The sequence below is a fragment of the Oryx dammah genome, unplaced genomic scaffold (genome assembly GCF_014754425.2).
Source record: "Oryx dammah isolate SB20612 unplaced genomic scaffold, SCBI_Odam_1.1 HiC_scaffold_19, whole genome shotgun sequence".
Taxonomy (NCBI): Eukaryota; Metazoa; Chordata; class Mammalia; order Artiodactyla; family Bovidae; genus Oryx; species Oryx dammah.
In genome coordinates this window covers 75,976,928-76,003,239 of record NW_024070203.1, presented here as the reverse complement: position 1 = coordinate 76,003,239, position 26,312 = coordinate 75,976,928, and the positions used below count along the sequence as shown (strand labels likewise).

At 39.7% G+C, this 26,312-nt stretch overlaps 1 protein-coding gene across 5 annotated transcripts in view; it reads right to left on the bottom strand.

Moving 5' to 3' along the window:
* RGS22 (regulator of G protein signaling 22) overlaps positions 1–26,312 on the bottom strand; it is a 136,844-nt gene that overhangs the window by 71,745 nt on the left and 38,787 nt on the right. For 4 of the 5 annotated variants that reach the window (XM_040260987.1, XM_040260990.1, XM_040260989.1 and 1 more), the window contains 7 exons: positions 25,880–26,048; positions 22,061–22,190; positions 18,785–19,385; positions 17,228–17,389; positions 11,648–11,822; positions 2,914–3,047; positions 486–600 (listed from right to left, as the gene is read on the bottom strand). In XM_040260987.1, the coding sequence (XP_040116921.1) occupies positions 486–600; positions 2,914–3,047; positions 11,648–11,822; positions 17,228–17,389; positions 18,785–19,385; positions 22,061–22,190; positions 25,880–26,048 (1,486 nt within the window). The remainder of the gene's footprint in view (positions 1–485; positions 601–2,913; positions 3,048–11,647; positions 11,823–17,227; positions 17,390–18,784; positions 19,386–22,060; positions 22,191–25,879; positions 26,049–26,312) is intronic. The other variant, XM_040260992.1, reaches the window with a different exon arrangement.

The window sequence follows — 26,312 nt, the reverse complement described above, 5'->3', positions numbered from 1 at the left end:
TGTTAGAGAATGTAAATTTTTCATTTAGAACTGGTGTGTTAAATCCACATTATCAAGGTAACTATAGTCTGGAAATACTGAGCTTTATAAAAATTTTAAGCTTCTAAAACATAACATTAAATATCCTAGAGGGTCTTATTTTGTGTCTGAGGTGTGATCATACCAAAACGAGAACATGGCTATTTTTGAAAACAGTAATCAATGGAGTATATAGGAACATGGCGCTACAAAGGGAAATAGGAAGGTTTTGTATAAGAACGTAATGTTTGGTAGAAACCAACACAATACTGTAAAGTAATTATCCTTCAATTAAAAATAAATAAGTTTTAAAAAAGAAACTTTTTGTATAAAAATCCTTTTGGAGGTAAAAAATAAACTTTCGTTCAATAAAGAAAAAATTATTGGTAAATAAATAAAAATTCTCTAAAGTCAGGGGACATTGATTAGGTAAAATGAAGAGTCAAATTAGTCCTCCAATTACTTACCAAAGGTTCTTCTGTATAGGTATATCTTCTATCCAGCTGGGGCTTCAGACATTCAGAAATGTCAGTAAAAGATGTTAAACGAATAACTTTGCTGCTTTCTGACATGTGCCTTGACCTAAATTATAAGGATGAGAACTAATTAATCAATCAACAAATATTTTAAGCACCTTTGGTATACATGTCCTAAATCTTAGGAGTGCTTCTAAGAATTGTGAGAACTAGTAAAAAAAAAAAATGTATATATATATATATATATGCATCAAGTCCAGCCCTCAAGAGGAAGTTGAGAAAATGAGGTATAGTCATACAGAAAAATGACTCTCAGTAAGATAAATGCTGGTTGAATGGGTTTGTGAAATGTATCACAGATGCCAAATGTCTGGGATGGATAAAAAACTATGGGCGTGTAAGAATGAGAAGGCCCTTGGAGCTATGTTAGTAATTAAAGAAAGGAGATTTTTTTTCCTGAATAATTGGTGGAAGATACATTCTCTCTGTGTGTAAAGGGGTTCTTCAGATGGGGAGAATAGTGAGCAACATATGAAGGTAAGCAGAGAAAGTCTTGTTTAAAATGCAGAAAGTTGACTAATTTTCTTAGGGCAAGAGGACACTAAAAGCTAAACTACATACCAAACGCTGTGCCAGAAATAATTCATATGAATATATTTAATCCTCATAACAGGTGGGTCTCATAAGGGTTTATATGTGGTAGCTTGAGATAACGGAAGACTCTGGAGTTAGACTAATGACGTTGGACCTTATCTTTTTATATTTTCTCATCCAGTTCCCTCTCCCACAGGCCAATGCAATCATTCCAAACCTCACCTTCCAGTTCCATAAAACATGCTTCTTCCAACTCATCAATCTCCCTCAACTCTAACCCACCAGCAGGTTACTTTGCAGTTTCTTCTCAGACAAAATGTAGGTACAACATGCTTCAGTTTCCCCTCCCTCATGTAGCAGACACTATTAATCGACCAGCTAACTCAACACCCATGTCCGGCAACATGATTCTATCACCAGCACCATGAAATACTAAAAAAGCTAAATATTCACTTAAAAAGATGCCAGGGTGGGACAAGTGGTTGTATAACCCAGCTGTGACTAATGAGATAAAAAATTAAGTCTGCTGGGGAGTTTCTATGAAAGCCTGCTTTCCCGACTACAGGGAGAGAATTAATAGATACTGCCCCCTTCCTTCTTTATGATTTGAAAGCCTGATGTCAGGAGCTGTGACTCTACAGACTGCAAAGGAATGGCCAAGAGCATTACAAAGATTTAAGCCTTAATACTCCTGATCTGGTGAATCGACACTGGCAGTTGCTTACACTCAGATTTCTTGTTCTGTGAAAAAAAAATTAGTCAAATTTTTCTAAGCCACTGTTGATCAACTTTTCTGTTATCTGCAGCTAAAAGCATTTCAAATTTATCTATCAACAAATATATCCACCAATACCCATCCTTGACTTCCCTGGTAGCTCAGATGGTAAAAGCGTCTGCCTACAACTCGGGAGACCCGGGTTCAATCCCTAGGTTGGGAAGATCCTCTGGAGAAGGAAATGGCAACCCACTCCAGTACTCTGGCCTGGAAAATCCCATGGATGGAGAAGCGTGGTAGGCTACAGTCCATGGGGTGGCAAAGAGTCGGACACGGCTGAGCTATGTCACTTTCACTTTCATACCCATCCTTATTTCCATTCTGACTCAGGAAGAACTGTCCTATTTTGCCGCCAAAGTAGCCTCACTGCCTTGGTATCTAAGCCTCTCTCTTTGCTGGCCTTGGAAAAGAGAGGCACAAAGCGTAGATGAGTGATTGCCCGGCGTCGGGGAGGGGAGAATGGCTGCTAGTGACACGGAGCTGCTTTTTCAGGAGATGAGTTGTTTTGGAATTATACAGTGATGACAGTTTTATAACCATGTAAACGTAACTAAAAACCACTGAATTTTATACCTGAACGTGATTAAAATGGTGAATTTTACAATAGGTAAATTTTATCTCAATAAAAAAGAGTAAATGTGAGGTAATAAATCACTAAACAAAGAACTATCCACCAGCAGACCCCACACCAAAGTTAATACCAAAGGGTATTTTTTCAGGCTGAAGGAAAAGAATTCCATTTGAAATAAAGAACAATGAAAAGGGCAAATAGATGGGCAACTCTAAATGAATTTTTAAAGTATACTATGTTAAATAAGCAGAATATTATTAGTATTTTGAGTTCTCAAATTTGAGAAATATTACTAGTCTCAAGAGTTCTGCTCTTAATTTAGAGTATGCATAGGAGTATAACTCTAATATCTCTCCCTGAAATATAAGAACCCACGTGAAAAAAGAAAAGTATTCATTTTCAATTTCTATTTAATCTTTAAATTCTTCAAACATCTTACCATTGCAGAAAAGCACTGGGACACAGAAAGCCACACTTACCCTTTCTCAATCACATCATCCTTAGAAGAAACTGGATTCGAAGACTCACTCTTCCAAGGTTTATAAACTGCTGTCTTTACTCTAGGTGATTTCTTGGGAGATTTAGGAAGTTGTAGTAAACTGGATTCTTCTTTCTAAAAAGTAGTAAGATGATCAACAAAGTGAAAAATGGGCCAAGTGGGGAAAAATGGACAGAGAATAAAGCACATTCTCCATAGATACCTCAAATTTATTCTGATCACTAGAGGACTTCTTCCCTCACTCTTATCACCTACTACGCTATGTTTAAGAAGGAGAATAAAAATATTTTTATTTTTAATTCTTAACTATTAAATATTCTTATTCCTCTTCTCAAACTCCAACTTTAAAAGCAGCTAGCAGGCTGAAATCTCTAGACCTATTTAGAGCATTTTAAAAGGCCAAAGGTCCCCCACTATTGTGAAAGAGTCTTTCCTGGAGGAAGAATTTAGTGCTGTGTGTATGTGTACATGTGTGTATATGTGTGTTTGTGTGTGTGTGTGAGTGAATGTACATGTTGTGGAGTGGGGAATGCAGGTAGCAGGCTGGGAAAAGACTTGTGGAAACCATTGGTCCATAAGAGGCTCTATCTTAGACTATTTCCTTCTATTTTTGGACATTTTATTTTTATGGGTATCATTCCCATTCTTAAATGTTTTTTGTAGTAAAAGTTAATTATTTAAATCTAGAACATGAGATGCTACACACACGAATCAAAAAGCAGAAACACCTAAATGTCCAGAGAGGAAAAGAAACAATTATATACATGCATATACGTATATTTTTTATATATATAAATTGACGAAAGTGAAAGAGGAGAACGAAAAAGTTGGCTTAAAGCTCAACATTCAGAAAACGAAGATCATGGTATCCGGTCCCATCACTTCATGGGAAATAGATGGGGAAACAGCGGAAACAGTGTCAGACTTTATTTTTTGGGGGGCTCCCAAATCACTGCAGATGGTGACTGCAGCCATGAAATTAAAAGACGCTTACTCCTTGGAAGAAAAGTTATGACCAACCTAGATAGCACATTCAAAAGCAGAGACATTACTTTGCCGACTAAGGTCCGTCTAGTCAAGGCTATGGTTTTTCCTGTGGTCATGTATGGATGTGAGAGTTGGACTGTGAAGAAGGCTGAGCACCGAAGAATTGATGCTTTTGAACTGTGGTGTTGGAGAAGACTCTTGAGAGTCCCTTGGACTGCAAGGAGATCCAACCAGTCCATTCTGAAGGAGATCAGCCCTGGGGTTTCTTTGGAAGGAATGATGCTAAAGCTGAAGCTCCAGTACTTTGGCCACCTCATGGGAAGAGTTGACTCATTGGAAAAGACTCTGATGCTGGGAGGGATAGGGGGCAGAAGGAGAAGGGGATGACAGAGGATGAGATGGCTGGATGGCATCACGGACTCGATGGACATGAGTCTGAGTGAACTCCGGGAGTTGGTGATGGACAGGGAGGCCTGGCGTGCTGCAATTCATGGGGTCGCAAAGAGTTGGACATGACTGAGCGACTGAACTGAACTGAGCTAAATATTATATAATATTTTAAAGTAAGGATTATCAAAATTATAACACCTGGAAAAATACTAATGAAGATGTTACATTACCAGAATCTAAAAATATAAATGTATTAAAATCAAAAATTCACAAAAAGCCTAAGAGAAAATAAGTTAACAGTTGTCTAGATGTAGATGAGATCAGAGTGACTTGTCTCTTTGTTTCAAAACTTGTCTAAGTTTCCAAATTTATAGTTTTATTATTTTTAATGCAATGCTTTTATTCATTTAATATTTATTTATTTGACCACACTGGGTCTTAGTTGTGGCATGCAGGATTTTTGATCTTCATTGCAGCATGCAGGATCTTTAGCTGCAACATGCAAATTCTTATCTGCAGCATGTGGGATCTAGTTCCATGACCAGGGACCAAACCTGTGTCCCCTGCATTGGGAGTGCAGAGTCTTAGCCACTTGACCACCAGGTAAATCTCAAGTTCTACTATTTTTATAATTTGAAAAGCAAAACAAAAAAAATCACTTCCTATATGTCAGCTTCAGTTAGAATGTAATATATGCTGCTGGAAAGCAAGAAATATATTTGTGATGCTTTACTATCCAGAACAAACAATAAAATCTTATATGCATTCCAGCTGTCTAACAACTACTAATTTTTTAAGAATTCTATAAACAAAATTAATTACTTATGTGCAGAATACATCATGCAAAATGCTGGGCTGGATGAAGTACGAGTTGGAATCAAGATTGCCGGGAGAAATATCAATAACCTCAGATACACAGATGACACCACCCTTATGGCAGAAGGCAAAGAAGAATCTGAGTAAACTCCGGGAGTTGGTGATGGACAGGGAGGCCTGGCATGCTGCGATTCATGGGGTCACAAAGAGTCGGACACGACTGAGTGACTGAAATGAACTGAACTGTGGGGTTGGAGAAGATTGAGAGTCCCTTGGACTGCAAGGAGATCCAACCAGTCCATCCTAGAGGAAATCAGTCCTGAATATTCATTGGAAGGACTGATGCTGAAGCTGAAACTCCCAATACTTTGGCTACCTGATGCGAAGAATGGACTCATTGGAAAAGACCCTGATGCTGGGAAAGACTGAAGGTGGGAGAAGGGGATGACAGATGAGATGGCTGGATGGCATCACCAACTCTATGGACATGGGTTTGAGTAAATTCTGGGAGTTGGTGACGGACAGGCAAGCCTGGCACACTGAAGTCCACGGGGTCGCAAAGAGTCAGACACAACCGACCAACTGAACTGAGACTGATGTTTTGCATATAATGTCCTAGGTATCAGGGCTCACATCTGTTTTAGTAATTTGGAACACAGCATGACATTAAGCAACACTCTGTAAATAAGTGGAACCACAGGAGACTGGGCTTATTAAAAGTGTATCATACAAAAGTGGTCAAATTCATAGACACAAAGTAGAATGGTAGTTACCAGGAGATGCAAGAGGGGTTGATGAATGGTTATACAGTTTCAAACTTGCAAGGTAAAATACTTCTGAAGATCTGTTACACAACAATACAAATATACTTATATTACTACTGCAATGTACACTTGAAAATGGTTAAGATGATAAATTTTGTCATGTGCTTTTTGTTATTGTTGTTCAGTCCTTCAGTTCTGTCCAACTCTTTGTGACCCCATGGACTGCAGCATGCTAGGGTTCCCTGTCCTTCACCAATTCTCAGAGCTTGCTCAAACTCATGTCCCTCGAATCAGTGATGCCATCCAACCATCTCATCCTCTGTCGTCCCCTTTTCTTCCTGCCTTCAATCATTCCCAGCATCAGGGTCTTTTCAAATGAGTCAGCTCTTTGCATCAGGTGGCCAAAGTATTGGAGTTTCAGCTTCAACATCAGTCCTTCCAATGAACACTCAGGACTGATTGCCTTTCAGATGGACTGGTTGGATCTCCTTGCAGTCCGAAGGACCCTCAAGAGTCTTCTCCAACACCACAGTTCAAAAGGATAAATTCTTCAGTGCTCAGCTTTCTTTATGGTCCAACTCTCACATCCATACATGACTACTGGAAAAACCATAGCTTTGACTAGATGGATTTTTGTTAGCAAAGTATTGCCATTATGCTCTGCTTATTAATACACTGTCTAGGATTGTCTAGGTTTGTCACAGCTTTTCTTCCAAGGAGCAAGCATCTTTTAATTTCATGGCTGCAGTCACCATCTGAAGTGATTTTAGAGCCCCCAAAATAAAGTCTGTCACTGTCTCCATTTTTTCCCCATGAACCAGAAGCCATGATCTTCGTTTTTTGAATGTTGAGTTTTAAGCCAGCTTTTCACTCTCCTTTCACTTTTATCAAGAGGCTCTTTAGTTCCTCTTTGCTTACTGCCATTAGAGTGGTATCATCTGCATATCTGAGGTTACTGATATTTCTACCGGCAATCTTGATTCTAGCTTGTGCTTCATCCAGCATGGCATTTCACATGATGTACTCTGCCTATAAGTTAAATAAGCAGGGTGACAATATACAGCCTCGATGTACTCCTTTCCCAATTTGGAACCAGTCTGTTGTTCCATGTCTGGTTCTAATTCTTGTTTCTTGACTTGCATACAGATTTCTCAGGAGGCAGGTAAGCTGGTCTCATGTTCCCAATCTCTTTAAGAATTTTCCACAGTTGGTTGTGATCCACACAGTCAAAGGTTTTCACATAGTCAATAAAGCAGAAGTAGATGTTTTTCTGGAACTCTCTTGCTTTTTCGATGATCCAACAGATGTTGGCAATTTGATCTCTGGTTCCTCTGCCTTTTCTAAATCCAGCTTGAACATCTGGAAGTTCTCGGTTCACATACTGTTGAAGCCTTGCTTGAAGAATTTTAAGTATTACTTTGCTAGTGTGTGAGATGAGTGCAATTGTGTGGTGGTATGAACATTCTTTGGCATTGCCTTTCTTTGGGATTGGAATGAAAACTGACCTTTTCCAGTCCTGTGGCCACTGCTGAGTTTTACAAATTTGCTGGCATATTGAGTGCAGCACTTTCACAGCATCCTCTTTCAGGATTTGAAATAGCTCAGCTGGAATTCTATCACTTCCACTAGCTTTATTTATAGTGATGCTTCCTAAGGCCCAACTGACTTCACACTCCAGGATGTCTGGCTCTAGGTGAGTGATCACACCATCATAGTTACCTGGGTCATGAAGATCTTTTTTGTGTAGTTCTGTGCATTCTTGCCACCTCTTCTTAATCTCATCTGCTTCTGTTAGGTCCATACCGTTTCTGTCCTTTACTGTGCCTATCTTCACATGAAATGTTCCCTTGGTATCTCTAATTTTCTTGAGGAGATCTCTAGTCTTTCCCATTCTATTGTTTTCCTTTATTTCTTTGCATCTCTATTTCACTTAGGAAGTCTTTCTTATCTCTCCTTGCTACTCTTTGGAACTCTGCATTTAAATGGGTTTATCTTTCCTTTTCTCCTTTGCCTTCCACTTCTCTTTTCTCAGCTCTTTGTAAGGCCTCCTCAGACAACCATTTTGCCTTTTTGCATTTCTTTTTCTTGGGGATGGTTTTGGTCACAGTCTCCTGTACAATGTTAAGAACCTCTGTACACAATTCTTCAGGCACTCTGTCTATGTGATCTAAACCCTTGAATCTATTTGTCACTTCTACGGTACAATCCTAAGAGATTTGATTTAGGTCATACTTAATGGCACACTGGTTTTCCCTATGTTCTTCAATTTAAGTCTGAATCTGGCAATAAGGAGTTCATGATCTGAGTCACAGTCAGCTCCCAGTCTTGTTTTCGCTGACTGTATAGAGAGCTTCTACATCTAAATCAATCTGGTGATGTCCATGTGTAAAGTTGTTTCTTTTGTGGCTGGAAGAGGGTGTTTGCTATGACCAGTGCGTTCTCCTGGTAAAACTCTCTTAGCCTTTGCCCTGCTTCTTTTTGTATTTCAAGGTCAAACTTGCCTGTTACTCCAGGTATCTCTTGACTTCCTATTTTTGTATTCCAGTCCCCTATGATGAAAAGGACATCTTTTTGTGGGTTGTGTTTTTTTGTTTTTTTTTTTTTTTTTTTGGTGTTAGTTCTAGAAAGTCTTGTAGGTGTCCTCATAGAACCATTCAACTTCAGCTTCTTTGGCATTAGTTGTTGAGGCATAGAGTTGGTTTACTGTGATTACTGAATGGTTTGCCTTGGAAATGAACAGAGATCATTCTGTCATTTTGAGATTGCACCCAAGTACTGCATTTTGGACTCTTTTGTTGACTATGAGAGCTACTCCATTTCTTTTAAGGGATTCTTGCCCATAGTAGTAGCTATAAAGGTCATCTGAATTAAATTTGCCCATTCCCACCCATTTTAGTTCACTGATTCCTAAAACGTCAATATTCACTCTTGCCATCTCCTGTTTGACCACTTCCAATTTGCCTTGACTCACGGACTTAACATTCCAGGTTTCTATGCAATATTGCTCTTTACAGCACCAGACTTTACTTTCACCACCGGACACATCCACAACTGGGCATTGTTTCCACTTTGACTCAGCCTCTTCACTCCTTCTGGAACTATTCCTCCACTCTTCTCCAGTAGCTTATCTGGTCACCTTCCAACCTGAGGAATTCATCTTTCAGTGTCATATCTTTTTGCCTTTTTACATTGTTCATGAGGTTCTCAAGACAAGAATGCTAAAGTGGTTTGCCATTCCCTTCTCCAGTGGAGCACATTTTGTCAGAACTCTCCACCATGATCCATCCGTTTGGGTGGCCCTACACGGCATGGCTCATAGTTTCTTTGAGTTAGACAAGGCTGTGATCCATGTGCTTTTACCACTATAAAAAGCTTTCTAAATATAAAAAAAAAAAAAAAATTTAAGTGTATTATACTTAAAATTAAAAGATGGCCCAAGTTAGTATTTTTGAGCTTTCTGGCTTGGGAAAAAGCTAGAAAAGTAGCCTGAAAGAAAAAAAAAAAATCTTTTCTTTTGATAGAAAAAAAAATACTGTCAAAAGGGGACAGTAGAACTGGGGGTGGGTAAGGGAGCTATTCCATATCATGACTGAGATGGTAGATATACAATGTATATATTTGTCCAAAATTTCAGGACAAAAAGGTGAATTTTACTTTGTATAAAAGATATTTTAAGTTTTAAAATAGGAAAAATATAGCAAATAGAATCAAGTTCCATTGCTTACACTGTTTTCTGCCAAGGAGAAACAGAATGAGATCAAAATGAGTTACCCAACTAGAAAACACTGATGGTAATGTGTGGTGATGGCACTCAGAAAGCCAAGTGTGCTCACTACACTAGTCTCTAAGATTTGTATTAACCTGGTGACTGAGTCACAAAGTCACAGGGGCTAACAAGGAAGCTCGGTTGATCAGTTAAGCTGCATACAAAAAGGCCCTGGGGGCAAAGAAGTCAGAAAAGTGTCTACATAATGGCTAAGAAACCATTAGTTCACTATAATGACACTAACTCAAGGTGTGGACCACAAGCCAGCATCATCTGGGAGCAAGCTTGTCAGACATGCAAATCCTTGGGCCCCACCCCAGACCTACTGAACCTTGATCTTAAGGAGGAGCCCTGAAGTCTCTATTCTAACAAGTTCTTCAGGTGACTCACTGAAGCTTGAGAAGCACTAACTTGTAGTGGTGCTTTGCAGCAAATCACCTAGGAATCTTATTAAAATATAGGTTCTAAAATGTGACTCTAGGGACTTCCCTGGTGATCCAGTGGTTAAAAATCCACCTTCCAATGCAGGGGACATGGGTTAGCTCCCTTGTCAGGGAACTGAGATACCGCATGCCACACGAGGAGGCCAAAAATAATAATGTTCAGGCAGGATGAGAACCTCAATTTTAAGCCAAACTCCTGATTTTAGAGAGTGACTCTCACCTGGTCTGGTGATGGACAGGGAATCCTGGTGTGCTGCAGCCCACAGGGTTGGAAAGAATTGGACACGGCTTAGCGACTGAACTGAATTGAATGTACTCAGCCTGTATCAATTAAATCTGACTCTCTGAAGGTGGGACCCAGGCATCAGTATGTCTGAAAGCTCTCTGTGATTCTAGAATGCATTCAGGGTTAAGAAACCACTGACAGAAAAACTGTAAGGTATCTGCAGCTCTAAAGCACTACTTGTAGAAGCAGAATTTTAAAAGTCACATTATATATCTTCCTGACTTTTAAAAATAAGATATCTTAATCACAAAGTAATCATTTTTGAAGGGGTCGTGTGTGACTATGGTCAACAACACAACATTCTGTGACACCTTTAAAGGCTAGAAAGAGTAATAAGGCTCTTTACTTCTGAAATGTATGTCTTAGCTACATTTATTACATCTCTGTGCCAAAGCACATAGGGTTATTTACTTCTTCTCTGTAAATTTGGTTAACTTTTCTTCTCTTTGTGGACTTTTCCTATTTTTGGTCCTATCTTATTCTTCCCTGTTGTGAAAATAATGCTCACCATTTCTAATTTTGCCATTGCTATTTTTCACTTGTTTGTTCAGTTTATACTTATTAAGCACCAGGCGCTATTCCAGGCACTGAGAGAAAGCAGTTAACAAAGAAAAGTCCCTTATATTCTGGTAGGAGGTGAAAGACAATAAACATAAATCAGCGTGGTCTGAAGTATGATGAGGCAAAATAAAGCAGAGCAGAGAGCTTGGATAGTAATCTGTGCTGGCCTGCACAGCGTGCTTACATGGAAGAATCAAGGGCAGCCTTTCTGACTAAGTGATACCAGGGCAGACACCGAGGTGTGTGAGGGGCGACCACACACATATCTGGAGGAAGAGTGCTCCAGTTGAAGGGAAAGAGCAAGTGCAACACTCTCAGGTGTCTGTTTGGTGTGTTCCAGGAACAGCATGGAGTGGTGTAAGCTAGAGAAGAATGCTAGGAAATAAGGCCAGGAAGCTAGCAGGGCCATGGACAGCTGCATAAAGACTCTAGCCTGTATTCTGACTGAAAGAGGAGGCCACTAGGGAGTTTTGATCAAGTAAGCAACACGATCGTGCATGTTCAAAAATCACATTGGCAGACTGGTGAGGAACGATCCATAGATTTTCTTATTTCCTAATTGCTGCAGCATGTACATTAACAAAAACCAAAAAAAAAAAAAATTAAAAGCTTATGATAAAACTTCAGGGCAAGTGTACAAAACCCAAGCATCGACATTTTAGTACAAACTTAAGAGATCAAAGTATTGCTGGACAACCTACCTGCATCTCAGATAACTGTGGAATGCAAGATTTGGGTCTTAATGGCAAGAGGGTTGCCATTTGTGGGAAAGGGTCAACATCCTTCCTTGGTTGCTCTTGACGAAGGTGCCAGAATTTCAGTTCAGCACTAGCATGTTTTGTTGAGGATGTATGAGTAACACAGAATCTTGGGGCCCTAGTTAGAGAAAAAAAAAATTTAAGATTAATCTAGGCAATAAGCCTCAAAAATCAGAACATATAATATGTGTTCACAATGATCAGTCTTGCCACATCCCTTTTCTAATAATTTCTTCTTCTTTTCCTGCTCCCTATCCTCTCCCTGCTATGTTATGTGTGTGTTACGTGTATCTATCATATCTATCCATCTATCTATGTATCTCTCAAAAGGAAAGTGGGCAAAGAAGATACACAGGGAACTTATGAAAGCTGAAATCCAAATGACCACTAAATATTGAAAAGTTATCAGCATCAACAATAATCAGGGAAATGCCAATTAAAAACACCAAACACCAATGACATACCAAATACACAGCCAAAAATTTAAGAATCTCACACTATCAAATGTTATCATGAATTTGTAGTAATAAGTACTCTTATATTCTGTTGGTGGGAGTGCAGTTGGTACAACTATTTTGGAAAAGGGGATATGCGTACAGCATTGCTTGTAACTGTAAAATGAGAAAATGACACAAATTTTTTTAAACAATAAATAATCTATGGTATGTTGATGCAGTGGAATACGGTATACAACAGTGAAAATTGATAAAAACTCTCAATACAGTTACAGTCAAATCAGTCATGTCTGACTCTTTGTGATGCCATGGACTACAGCCCACCAGGCTCCTCTGTCCAAGGAATTTTCTAGGCAAGAATACTGGAGTGGGTAGCCATTTCCTTCTCCAGGGGATCTTCCTGACCCAGGGACCAAATCAAGGTCTCCCACACTGCAGGCAGATTCTTTACGGTCTGAGCCACCAGGGAAGCCCCTAATGTTGACAGAAGACACAAAAGATGGCAGGCAACACGATTCCATTTTTATAAAGCTGTAGAGCAGGAAGATAAAAATACATGTTTAGGGATTTATTTGCATACATGGTTGGTAAAACTGCAATGAAAAAAGTAAGGTGGTAATCACAGGTTCAGAAAGTGGCTCCCTCCAAGTGGATGGAGGATGGGGTAACCAGCAAGGCACCTTCAGGGGTCTTCACAATGCTTTATTTCCCAACCAACATGGTGGGAAATACATGAGTATTTGTTTATACTTAGGTTTTTAATTTTAAAGAATACACAGGATTTAGCTAGATCAAGAAAAAAGGTAAGAAAGGATTCTGGGAAAATGGCAATGTCAGCAATATTGTTTTTCTACATCTCTGAATCCCTTCATAAAATCAGGCAGCATGACTAGATAGCAAAACCAAAAACTCATGGACAACATTTAGAATAACACGTGTTAATGTGACGAGGTATCCCACAAACCCCAGTATACAGGCAGTGGGTACAAAAATCAGCCACAAGACCTGCGTGACATCGGTGTGTGGGCCACAGGAGGAAGGAAGTGCCTGACGGTGGCCCTGAGAATGGAGGAGCACCAAAAGAGCCAGAAGGCACAGGCGGCCTGTTTGAGGTTAGCAGTTGAGATGGAAGGGCTTCTGCTCTCTCCAGCCTGAGCTGAGTGCACACACATGTCCATCACATTTCTTTTATTTTTTTCAAAGGCAAATATCTTTTATTTCAGTTTTAGAGAAGCCACCAGCCTCTCCCCTCAACACAGAAGCACAGGAAGACATCCGGTCAAGAAGGGACTGACAGAAGGGGCATCGCCACCATCAATTGCTTTCTCTTCTGATGGAAGGCTGCCTTGCTCTCATCACAGTTGATCCGCAGGGGGATGTAGGTATCCAGATGGTACAGCTGCTGGGGGCCCCCCATCACCAGGCAATTCTCTCCGACTTCCAGCGACAGCCCCAGAGCACCATCCTGGAGGTGCGGGAGAATCAGCCCACCCTTCCCTTCCCAGCAGCAGGATGATCAGAACACAGACCAGAGAGAGAAGCCTCATGTGTTGGGGTACCATATTTAAAGAGTCTAATTGCCCAGGAAAAAGGTGAAACTCAAAGTGCTAGTCACTGTCGTGCCCCACTCTTTGAGACCCCATGGACTGTAGCCTACCAGGCTCCTCGGTCCACGGAATTTTCCAGGCAAGGATACTGGAGCGGCTTGCCATTTCCTTCTCCGCATCACATTTCTACTTACCAACAATGAACAACTGGAAAGTCAAAATAACAAAATGGATGAACTACAATAGGTGCAACAATTTGGATGCATTATGCTTCAGTGGCAGTGTGCTGACCAACAGAAGTCAGTTTCAAAAAGTTAATCCTGTATAATTATATGGCATTCTAAAAAAAGACAAAAATACAGTGACAAACAACAGATCAGTGGTTGCCAGGGGTGAAGAGAGGAGGAAGAGTCTGATGACAAAAGGGTGCTCTGAGAGTCTCCTAGGGTGATGTTTGTGCGCTGACTGTCACAGTGGTGACGGGAATCTATACAGTCTGCTTTTACTGTATGTTAATGTAAAACATAGAAAAGAAGGGGAAAAACAGCCTTTTCAATAAATGAGGATGAGCAACTGGATATCCATAAGCAAGAAACAAAACAAAACAAAACTGAACCTTGACCTCAACCTCACACCCTCTTTAAAAATTAACTCAAAATAGGCCATGGATTTAAATTAAAACATAGCATTGTAAGGTTTTTAAAGAGCAGAACAGAAGAAAATCTTCTGAATATAGCACTGGACAAAGAGTTCTCAGGCTGACACCATAGGCATCATCCCTGAAAGTGAAAGCGTTAGCCCCTCAGTCCCGCCCAACTCTTTGTGACCCCACGGGCCGTAGGCCACCAGGCTCCTCTGTCCACAGAATTCTCTAGAGAAGAATGCTGGAGTGGGCTGCCATGCCCTGGCTTCCCTAGTGGCTCACGCGGTAAAGAACCTGACTGAAATGCGGGAGACCCAGGTTTGATCCCTGGGTTGGGAAGATCCCCTGGAGAAGGGAATGGCAACCCACTCCAGTGTTCTTGCCTGGAGAATTCCACGGACAGAGGAACCTGTCAGGCTGCAGTCTATGGGTCATAAAGGGTCATTCAGACAGGACTGAGCCACCAACACTACTGAAACTAAAAACAGATTATATAACCCACTAATCTCATTCCTGGACTTTAATTCCAGAGAAAGGAAGATTTACGTTCATGCAGAAATCTGTACATGAATGTTCACAGCAGCTTTATTAGTGATATCAAAAGACTGAAAACAATCCTAATGTCCCTCAATGGGAGACTGAATGTGTAACATCCACACAACAGAATACTACTCAGTAATGAAGAACAAAACAACTTGGATGCATCTCAAAGGAATTATCCTGAATGAAAAAATAATCCCCAAAGATTACATATTACATTATTTCATTTATATAATAGATGAGTAGTTTTCCAGTAATTATGAGAAAGGGGGAAGGTAAGAGGCAGACATGGTTATAAGAGAGCAATACAAAGGGATGCATGTGGTAATGTAACTGCTCTGTATCTTGACTGTAATGGCAAGTGCATGTGACAAAACTATATACAGAGAAATAAATTATGAGAAACTGGCAAAATATGAAAAAAGATTGTTGAGCTTTATCAATGTCGATTCCATCACTGCAATATTGTACTACAGTTAAGCAAGATGTTACCATCGGGGCGGGGCTGGCAGGGAACTGGGTAACAGGTACACAGAATCTTTGTGTAATTCCTTACAACTTCATATGAATCTATCATTCTCTCAAAACAAAAATTTAAGAAAAGGAAAGCTTCTACTATATTTTTTGTAATGCTTTTTAAGCCAGGTGGTGTGTATATAGGTGCATATTATAATTTATACCTTTCTGCCCTTCTTAAATATTTAAGAACAGAAATTTATACAGAGAAAAACAACATTCTCTCTATATATGAGAAAATACAAAGTATACAAGTAATCTGAAATACCTAGATAGGAGATAATCGAGAGACAGAGGCAAGGGGCAAATCATGATGACCTTATTTGTTAACTTAAGGAATTTGAACCTTACACTGAAAGCTTGGGGGTAACTAGTGAAAGCCTTAAAGCAGGGAAGTGACATCATCAGATCGATCATGGCCACACCGGACAGCTCACTGATCCTCAGATAGCACACATTTCCTTCATGAGGCCCATGCTCTTCTCCATGCTTCTCGAGTCCCTTGAGTCCCAGGTGAAATACTACCTCTTCTCTGTGTCCTGTGCATCCACTACACTTGCTTTTAGTACGCTCGTTTCACATGTAGGTTCCTCCCACTGGAGTAGGACCACTAGATTTGACTATGTTTTACCCTTGTACCCTTAGCACAGCACTTGGCTCACAGGAAGTGTTCATGGAATGTTTACTGAGATGATAAATCTAACTTGAGCTATTGTACATGTATGCACATGCACACAAACACACACACATCAATTTGAAGAGATACTGAGCATAAGAGGTCAAGTGTAGGAGGATACATTCACAAAGTTAACATGGAGTTAAAACCCATCTTGTAATGGAGAAATATCAATAACCTCAGATATGCAGATGACACCACCCTTATGGCAGAAAGTGAAGAAGAGCTAAAGAGCCTCTTGATGAAAGTGAAAGAGGAGAGTGAAAAAGTTGGCTTACAACTCAATATTCAGAAAACTAAGATCATGGCATCTGGTCACCATTACTTCATGGCAAATAGATGGGGAAACAACGGAAACAGTGAGAGACTTTAATTTTGGGGTTCCAAAATCACTGCAGATGGTGACTGTAGCCATGAAATTAAAAGATGCTTGCTCCTTGGAAGAAAATCTATAACCAACCTAGACAGCATATTCAAAAGCAGAGATATTACTTTGCCAACAAAGGTCCGTCTAGTCAAGGCTATGGTTTTTCCAGTGGTCATGTATGGATATGAGAGTTGGACTATTAAGAAAGCTGAGCACCCGAGAATTGATGCTTTTGAAATATAGTGTTGGAGAAGACTTTTTAGAGTCCCTTGGACTGCAAGGAGATCCAACCAGTCCATCCTAAAGGAAATCACTCCTGAATATTCACTGGAAGGACTGATGCTGAAGCTGAAACTCCAAGACTTTGGCCACCTGATGCCAAGAACCAACTCATTGGAAAAGACCCTGATGCTGGGAAAGATTGAGGGCAGGAGGAGAAGGGGACGACAGAGGATGATATGGTTAGATGGCATCACCGACTGGATGGACATGAGTTTTAAGTAAGCTCTGGGAGTTGGTGATGGACAGGGAAGCCTGGCGTGCTGCAGTTCATGAGGTTGCAAAGAGTTGACACGACTGAGCAACTGAACTGAACTGCAAGTCCCTCAAACACCAACATTATCTAAAGGATAGGTACTTTAAAGAAGGCCGAGGATAATATAATAATCTTGTCATTTAAAATTCCCATAACTCATATATCCTTAAGACAAAAAGTATAACCTGTAACTAGCTTAATAAAAGTGAAAGCAAATAACTTTGATTCTCATTATTTTTCTTACCAATAAAGAAGTAAAGGTTTTACAACCTCAGTCTGAATTTTTTTTAAGTGTTCTTCATTCCACTGAGATCCATCTAGTAGTTTAAATTTTGATAAGACTTCTGCAGAAAGGTAGTAATCTCCACTGCTCACTAGAAAGCATTTTTTCATCTTCTCAATATGTCTGAAATAAAACACATACACAAATGGGCACACACATACATGGTGACACAATATTCAACTAGCCAAATATTTTCACTTCCAAAATGTTTCAAGCAACTAATGAAATATCTTAGAACCAAAAGTGGGGTCACAAAGAGTAGGACCACAACTGAGCAACTGAACAAAGAACCAAAAGTGAGTTACAGGAGTACCAGTGTGAAGATAAAAATAGGTCCCACAGGTGTGGGAATGGGAAGGATAGTTTTGGTGAGCTGAACAATGGCCTTGCTAAGATGTCCACACCCTCATCTCCAGAACCTAAGAATGGGATCTTACATGGCAGAAGGGACTCTGCAGAGGTGATTAGGGTTTTGAGGAGATTATCCTGGGCTATCTAGCTGGTGCTAATGTAATCATTAACAATCCTTCTAAGAAGGAGGCAGGAGGGTAACAGTCATAGAGAAAAGATGGGAGGACAGAAGCAGAGGTCAGAGAGGAGGAAAGATGTCGTGCCACTGGCTCTGAAGACAGAGGAAGGGGCCCTGAACCAAGGAAAGCAGATAGCCTCAGAAGTGGGAAAGGCAAGGAAATGGATTCTCCCCTGGAGTGCCAGAAGGAATGCAGGCCTGCAGACCCATTTAGACTTCTGACCTTTTAATCAGAAGAAAATTAATTTATGTTGCTTCAAGCCACTGAGTCTGTGGCAATTAATGACAGCAACAATAGGAACTAATAGAGTATTAACTCTGAAGAACCTATGTAGGTTGACTGTATAGCCTTTCCCTAACATGTCTTAGAAAGAGGTAGCAGCCTTCCATCCCAGGGTCAATTAGGTCATGCTTCATAATCAACCCTTTGGTAACCCCTGCTCTTATAACTATGTACAAGAATGAGCTTTGTGATCTGAATGCCTCCGAGTAACTGGAATAACCCAGTCTCTAGTATTTACTCAGTCAAACCTTTAATGGGGATCACAGTCTACTTCAGAGCAGATCAGGAGAACACAGACAAGAGAAGGACGTAAAGCAGAGTCCTCCAAGGTTCATAAGACTTATAGTGACCTAACACATATGGAGCAGCTAAACAAAGGCCCATGCCCCATCGGACCTAAGAGGCTCTCTCCAGCAGATCGTATCCAGCAGATATCTCATTCAGATATGTCTAAGTGGCATCTGGCTAAAGACCGCAGAATTTGTTAACTGAGCAGGCTGCCAGGAACAGCCAGCCCTTTACACTGGCATAAGGTACCTTTTCTGTAAATCAATTTAATTATAATAAAATAAATCTTATTATTAATTCTTCTAAAAGTATAAATTACATGTATATATTCATTCCAGGCCTTCTGTCTGTGCTTAGATGACCCAAACTAATATCTTATAATTTGGTTTTAAAACAATTGAAAAAAAAATAGAAATACCTTTGATGTCTTCCAGGATTCTTAAGAACTTTTAACCTCTCAATATCCATCCATAGCCACCAATACTTCTCCCCTAAGGTACCTTTTAAAAATTTCTTAAATCTTTCAAACTCCTTTCTATTGCCAATGTCATAAGTTCTGTGAGAAATACGCCAATCAGCCCTGCCGTCGAGTCCAGCGCCGACAGGTTTTGAAGCTGCTTGTTCTAACACGTTTTCCGACTTATCCCTTAGCATTTCATTGAACAAAACATTCTTGCTAGAGGTAGGCCCCCCAATGTCATCAAATACCACTTCTGTTACGTTTCTGAAATTTACATAATCTGGGCTTTCTCTAAGTGTTGCTCCAAGAATCTGATGAATTGCCACTCTCAAAATAAAGGAGATGTAAGATCTTAAAAACTCTTCACATGTTGAGAAGTGCAGTGTCAGGCTTTTATCAACATTCTGTTGCTTTTCAAGGTATATCCTCAGAAGAGCTTGAGAAGGAGTGTCCTGTAGAGATACAGACCCATCTTCTTCAAATTCGGAGATTAATCTAGTGGTTTTTAATAGGCCCTTTTTCGTCCTGGGGTGAACTCCATCATCAAAGATAAAACTCTCTGTATTAAATCATAAAAGGCTATTAGATTAGATATGAATGTAAAAGTTTTCTTTTAACTGTTAACTAGATGTTATAAATCACTGCAGATGGTGACTGCAGCCATGAAATTAAGACGCTTACTCCTTGGAAGGAGTTATGACCAACCTAGATAGCATATTAAAAAGCAGAGACATTACTCTGTCAACAAAGGTCTGTCTAGTCAAGGCTATGGCTTTTCCTGTGGTCATGTATGGATGTGAGAGTTGGACTGTGGAGAAAGCTGAGCACTGAAGAATTGATGCTTTTGAACTGTGGTGTTGGAGAAGACTCTTGAGAGTCCCTTGGACTGCAAGGAGATCCAACCAGTCCATCCTAAAGGAGATCAGTCCTGGGCGTTCATTGGAAGGACTGATGTTGAAACTGAAACTCCAATACTTTGGCCACCTGATGCAAAGAGCTGACTCATTTGAAAAGACCTTGATGCTGGGAAAGATTGAGGGTAGGAGGAGAAGGAGACGACCGAGGATGAGATGGTTGGATGGCATCACCAACTCAATGGACATGAGGTTGGGTAAACTCTGGGAGTTGGTGATGGACAGGGAGGCCTGGCGTGCTGCAGTTCATGGGGTAGCAAAGAGTCGGACACGACTGAGTGACTGAACTGAACTGAGAGAAAAGAAGTGCCAACAGGGACTGGCCATATTTTCCCTGGACCTGAAGAGGATATTGGTGGCAGATGAACTAAATATTTGCTATCCTCAATAAAGAGGATCTTTAAAAAGACATGACACACTTTTAAAATGTAATATTTCAGGCTGATAATGTCAACATGCAAAGGCCAAGTCCATTAAAGAGTTAGAATGTGTATACCAAATGATTGTGTGCACTTTAATGTTTCCTGTTGCATGGTAAAATAAAATTAGCTACCATAGATGATGAGATGATAGATGAACAGACCAGAATTGCAGTCATATTAGCAATTTTTAAACTGACTATTTTATGAGAAAAATTCAATTACTACTATACTTACAACCTATCATTAAAATTTAAAAATTGCATAAAGTCCTTGTGAAGACTTACAAATACAAATGGACTACATTTACACTTTTTCTAAAGATGTAGTCTAGCCTTTTTTTTTTTTTTTAGTCTGTCAGATATCAGTGAAATATCTGATGTCTGTGCTTTGTTTCACATGGCAAATCTACTGCTCACAAAGCCACGGATCAGGAAAACCCTGATCCATGTGTCCCAACCTCAATTTTCTCTGTAACAGATTTCAAATCTCAATAAACTGAAAACTTTTCATAATTTTAATCAAAATATGTATAATAAATTTCCCTAAAATTGAGATTAGACTTTTGTAGACCTGTGAAAGGATAGTGGGTATACACTTAACCCCACAAACATGGAGAGAGAGTACAAGCCTGGCACTTCTGCTCACTGCTTTCCTGGTATCCTTTCTTTCTCTGTTCACTAACTTCACTCTCCAATTTCCTACTTCACTATTTGGAGGCAAGAGTAAGAAATCTATAAATTCCGTAATTTCCAATTAGAAAGATGATTTTCCTCTTTACCTAGATTTAGGTTCAATTCTAGAGACTCCAGATTTATTACCCTCTGAGGTTTCTGGTACTTATCAAAGGAACTATGCAATAATTTAGTGAATTGCGGGATTCCCTTCCTGAATCACATTGCTAGACTTTTTTTTCCTCTAGCAATATCATATATTAATTACTACTGTTTCTGGAGGTAAGGTAAGATAAGGTGAAGTCGCTCAGTCTGTCCGACTCTTTGCAAACCCATGGACTGTAGCTTACCAGGCTCCCCCGTCCCTGGGATTCTCCAGGCAAGAACACTGGAGTGGGTTGCCATTTCCTTCTCCAATGCATGAAAGTGAAAAGTGAAAGTGAGGTCACTCAGTCGTGTCAGACTCTTTGCAACCTCGTGGACTGTAGCGCACCATGCTCCTCTGTCCATGGGATTTTCCAGGCAAGAGTACTGGAGTGGGTTGCCATTTCCTTCTCCAGAGGATCTTCCCGACCCAGGGATCGAACCCAGGTCTCCCCCATTGTAGGTAGACGCCTTACCATCTGAGCCACCACGGAAGTCCTTTCTGGACCATTTCTGGAAGGTCCCCTTTATTTACGAAAAGTTTCTGTCACCCACCAAAGTTCACCCACCAACAGCAGACATTTATCTGCTTTTCAAGGTGAAAAATCGTCTGAACTTAAAAACAGTAGGATAACTCAAGTTCCATTAATCACTATTTACTTTTAGGAGGAGGGAAAGGTTGTACCCACTTCATTTCAAATTCTTAATAATAAGAATTTGTAAACTGTAATAGGAAATAGTAATAAAGCAAATATTCATTGACTGTCTATCAGGTACCAAGCACTAAACATTTTATATATTCAGTATGTACGCATCATTAGTTTAATCTTACAGATGACAAAAGCAAGGTTACCAGAAGGGGAAAATTTGCAGAAGTCAAAACTAATAAGTACCAGAGTTGGGTTCTAAACCCCTCTTCTTCTCACTATCCCAGGTTGTCTCTTAGAAAACAGTAGAAGGTGGAGTTGCAGGAGATACCGGTTTTTTCCCTATTCACTAACTGTTGTAAGTTTAGAATAACAACAACAAAAGATGTAAAAAGGAATTCTGGGGCCATTCTTGTCCTTGTCCTTTTCTGCTTACCAGAAACAGATGAAACAACTGGTGATTCCGTTTTGTCGTGGAAAACACAAGATGGTAATGAAAAGGTGGGTACTGTTTGCTGACATTGTTTTGCTAAGGCAAACCAATCTTTTGTTTGAGTATAGGAGGCCTAGGAAGAAAGGAGCACATTTGTTTAACCAATATTAGCAAGTATTCTTCCAATCATGAATCTGGATAAATCATGATAATACTCAATTTGTATAGTACAATATGTAAAGGAAAAATTATGCTGTGAAAGAAAAGAATACTGTACACAGAAAAATTCATTAGCTGCAAATAATGATAAAGAAATTTCAATTCAGATTATTTTCATATTAGATGATCAAAGGAAAAAAAAAGGAGCCCAATACCCATCAAATTTTTCACTCTCCACCAGAAGCACACAACCTTATTTCCTGGATTCACTACAAATTGCCACCATCTAAGTTAACTTGGCAGTCTCCATAGCTCATCAGTCTTTGGATGCATCTTTTGCCAGCTGCTTCCATTTACAACTTTCTCAATGATTTCATGCCCCTAGTTCCATCTGGTCAGGCTCAGTGTTTTTAACAACTCCTTAACATGACAAAAACTTACTCTCAGGAGCACTGGAAACCTCTCCACGTTCAACTTCCCCTTTACCCTAGATCCTGTTTTCGCAACTTTGCTTGGATGGGATGCTTCCTGAAGGATGATTTCTGACTCACCTGCCCCTGGATGGAGTCTTCAGTTTTTCCTTTCTTTTATGTACTACTGAATCAGTTGATCCAATTCTCAACCTGACATGCAGCTTCAAAAGCCCCAGTCCTAAGAAACTGCATCTCAGATGCCCTGGGAAGATTCTTCTTCCCACTTCTCTTAGAAATGTCCTCACCTACTTTTCTAGGATAATCCAACTTGTTCAACAGAAGCAGAGAAGGGACTGTCCAGCATTACTCTCACTTTTCCTTTTTCCAACTAAGTCATCTTAGCCTAAGGAACACTTACAGAGGAGGCAAGGCTCAAATGGAATTATGGAGAATTAGTGGGGCAAGTCAGACTACATAACAAGACCAAAGGCAAGAGAGAGAAACACCAGGTGCCACTGGTGTGGTACTGTCCCTTTTAGAAGTAAGGTAGATAGTAGCTTTGAATCTAATTTCCTTTTGTTTCCTCTTTTTCTTTCTCTAAAACCAAATCATTTACTACTAATTATATTCATTCAAAATACTTATTAAATGACTACTCTGTTCCAAGTTCTATCCTAAGCACTGAGAGGAGACCAAAATAATTAAGGAACTATCAAGGAATTAAGACCAACATACAAGAGTCATTAAATTAACTACACAAAAAGGTAAGAGAGCGGAAGATAGAGGAGAAAGAAGTAGTTAGCCAGATATAAAAACAGTTAACTACTCTACTTTATATTCTTAAAAGATGGGTTAATTGTTTGTGTTTAGATGGTATAACTGAAGACAAAGAAATATTACTAATTATCATAAGGATTAATACCTATCTATAGCCATGGTTCGGAGAAGGCAATGGCACCCCACTCCAGTACTCTTGCCTGGAAAATCCCATGGACGGAGGAGCCTGGTGGGCTGCAGTCCATGGGGTCCCTAAGAGTTGGGCATGACTGAGCGACTTCACTTTCGCTTTTTGCTTTCATGCACTGGAGAAGGAAATGGCAACCCACTCCAGTGTTCTTGCCTGGAGAATCCCAGAGACAGAGGAGCCTAGTGGGCTGCTGTCTATGGGGTGGCACAGAGTCAGACACAATTGAAGCGACTTAGCAGCAGCAGCAGCAGCATGGTTTAATGATTTAACGGCCCCAAAAATTGAACACTCAAGTTCAAAGGCTATTAAAAAGAAATATATAATTCAAGTATTACTCAAGTTGACAAAAAATGAGTTTTCCATCACAGAAAATAGTAAAAGTAAAGTAGCTTGGATTTTTATTTTCTTATATTTGATTCAATTCACATTTAAGGAATCAGAACTCATTCTCCTAGATTGATTCTTTCCTTTGCATGTTTATGGACCTCTACCATTAGTACGTTTTTGACATCCCTAACATTATTAGAACACATATGTTAAGAGAAAAAATAAATACTGAAAAATAAATATAAGAGAAAAGAAAAATGTGACTTTAGTATATCCCTGAGCATTATTCAGAGGAAATAATGGGACTGGCACGCATTTTTTTTTAACATTTTTGCCAAATATTGCTGATAGAACTGTCAAACCACAAAATTATATAGGATCTTACACATGAAAAAAAATGTTCAAAAAGATAGGGTAAGGATATCCATTCCAACAGAGATGTTTTCCTCTTGAATGACATCTTTGATCAATTGGAAGTGCCTGCCTAGGGGGCTGTGTTGAAAAGAATTTAGAGCCAAGTCTTAGCTCAGCAGGAAAATTGCCATGATTGATTAGCAATATCTGTCATGAATGGAAACTAGGACAATAGCAACACATGGGTAACATACTTGCAGTTCCTGGTTTTGCAAAGAATTGTATATTGGAAACCTGTTCCCAGAGAGAAGATTTGATAATTAGAAGGTAAAGAGAAGCAGGATAGTGACCCCAAAATATGCCATGACCTGGATTATTGTGAGCCAAAGGAGACCTCGACCCAGCAGACTCAAGAAAAACATTTACCTCTCCTTTAACTACCTAAAAGAATTTAGTTACAGGGCCAGGCTCAGAGAGAGCCAGTACCAGAGATAACTTTTCTGTGAATGACTACCTACCTCTATGGCAGGCAAACATCTAATTAGCAAACATCTAGTCTTCTTACAGTCCTGTGACTTACCCTATTCCCCTCTGAAGCCCCAGGCTCCTATCCCATTCCCAAGCTCAGGAGAGCTCAACTGCCCAACTTGTTTTGGGTCTCATATTCTTAAAGGGCTCCTGTACATAACTAAATTACCTTTTTTTTTTTTTTGCCTATAACTGTCTTATATCAGTATTTTTTAATTAGACCAGTCAAAGAACCTACAAGTGTAGAAGGAAAAGGTTCCCTCCCTGATAAAGCCAAAGATCTAACAATAATTTTCACTATCTATGGAGAAGGCAATGGCACCCCACTCCAGCACTCTTGCCTGGAAAATCCCATGGACGGAGGAGCCTGGTGGGCCGCAGTCCATGGGGTCGCAAAGAGCCGGACACGACTAAGCAACCTCACTTTCACTTTTCACTTTCATGCACTGGAGAAGGAAAGGGCAACCCACTCCAGTGTTCTTGCCTGGAGAATCCCAGGGATGGGGGAGCCTGGTGGGCTGCCATCTATGGGGTCACACAGAGTCGGACACGACTGCAGCGACTTAGCAGCAGCAGCAGCAGCATACTATGGTTCTCCAAAAGGACATCTGATTCTGGGTTAGATTTCTTCATACGTACTTACACTACCCAACAATCTCCAATTGTGGAGGGCAAATTTATACCTGGTGACAGTTAAACAGTAATGCATTTAATTACTAAAGAATAATCTTGACAATAGGGAGGAGAAGATCCAATTTATCATTGCTTTGTACAAATATTATAGATTCTAAATAATAAAAAATTGGAATGAACAATGAAAGCCTTACTTCCCATGTGACAGTGGGCAAGCTCTTCAATTTTCCATTTTCCTTTGTACACATGACAATAATAATTCTAATTACATTTCAGGTGAAAGAGTGTAGGGCAAATAAGTCAGCATAAATCCAAAAGAATTTCTGTTAAATCTACTTTCGAAGTATTTGAAAACATTTTCTTATTCAAATGAACATCATGTCTCTAAAAAGACAAGTTTCACCAAAGTGCCAAGTCACAAAGAAACACTCAAACTTTTACCTCGCCCAGAGAAATGTAGAACTTTTTCATAATTATAACATCATCTTCTTCAACAGGAGGAGGTGGTGGACTGGGTGGTTTTTTCGGGACCCAGGGTGAAAACTCTGTACCTAATATGATATTCATGCCTGATTCACTCCATCTTACTTGTGAAATCAATTTGGCTAACCTGTATTTCAGAAATCATACAAATTGAAATAAATTTCAAATATGGTAGAATTCAGAATAAAAACTAAAATTTTATTTTATGTATTCAAATCAATCTTCCCTCCTAGCTTTGCAGGATGATTCTCTTAGGAGCTGCTAAAATTAATGGCTTATTCATAGGATCACTAATTAATTAATAATTATTCTGTTTTATTGTATTTTAGAAAATGGCTGTTCTAAGAAATGGTCAAATTTTAGTAAAATTTCAGACTGTTTAGGAACTTAA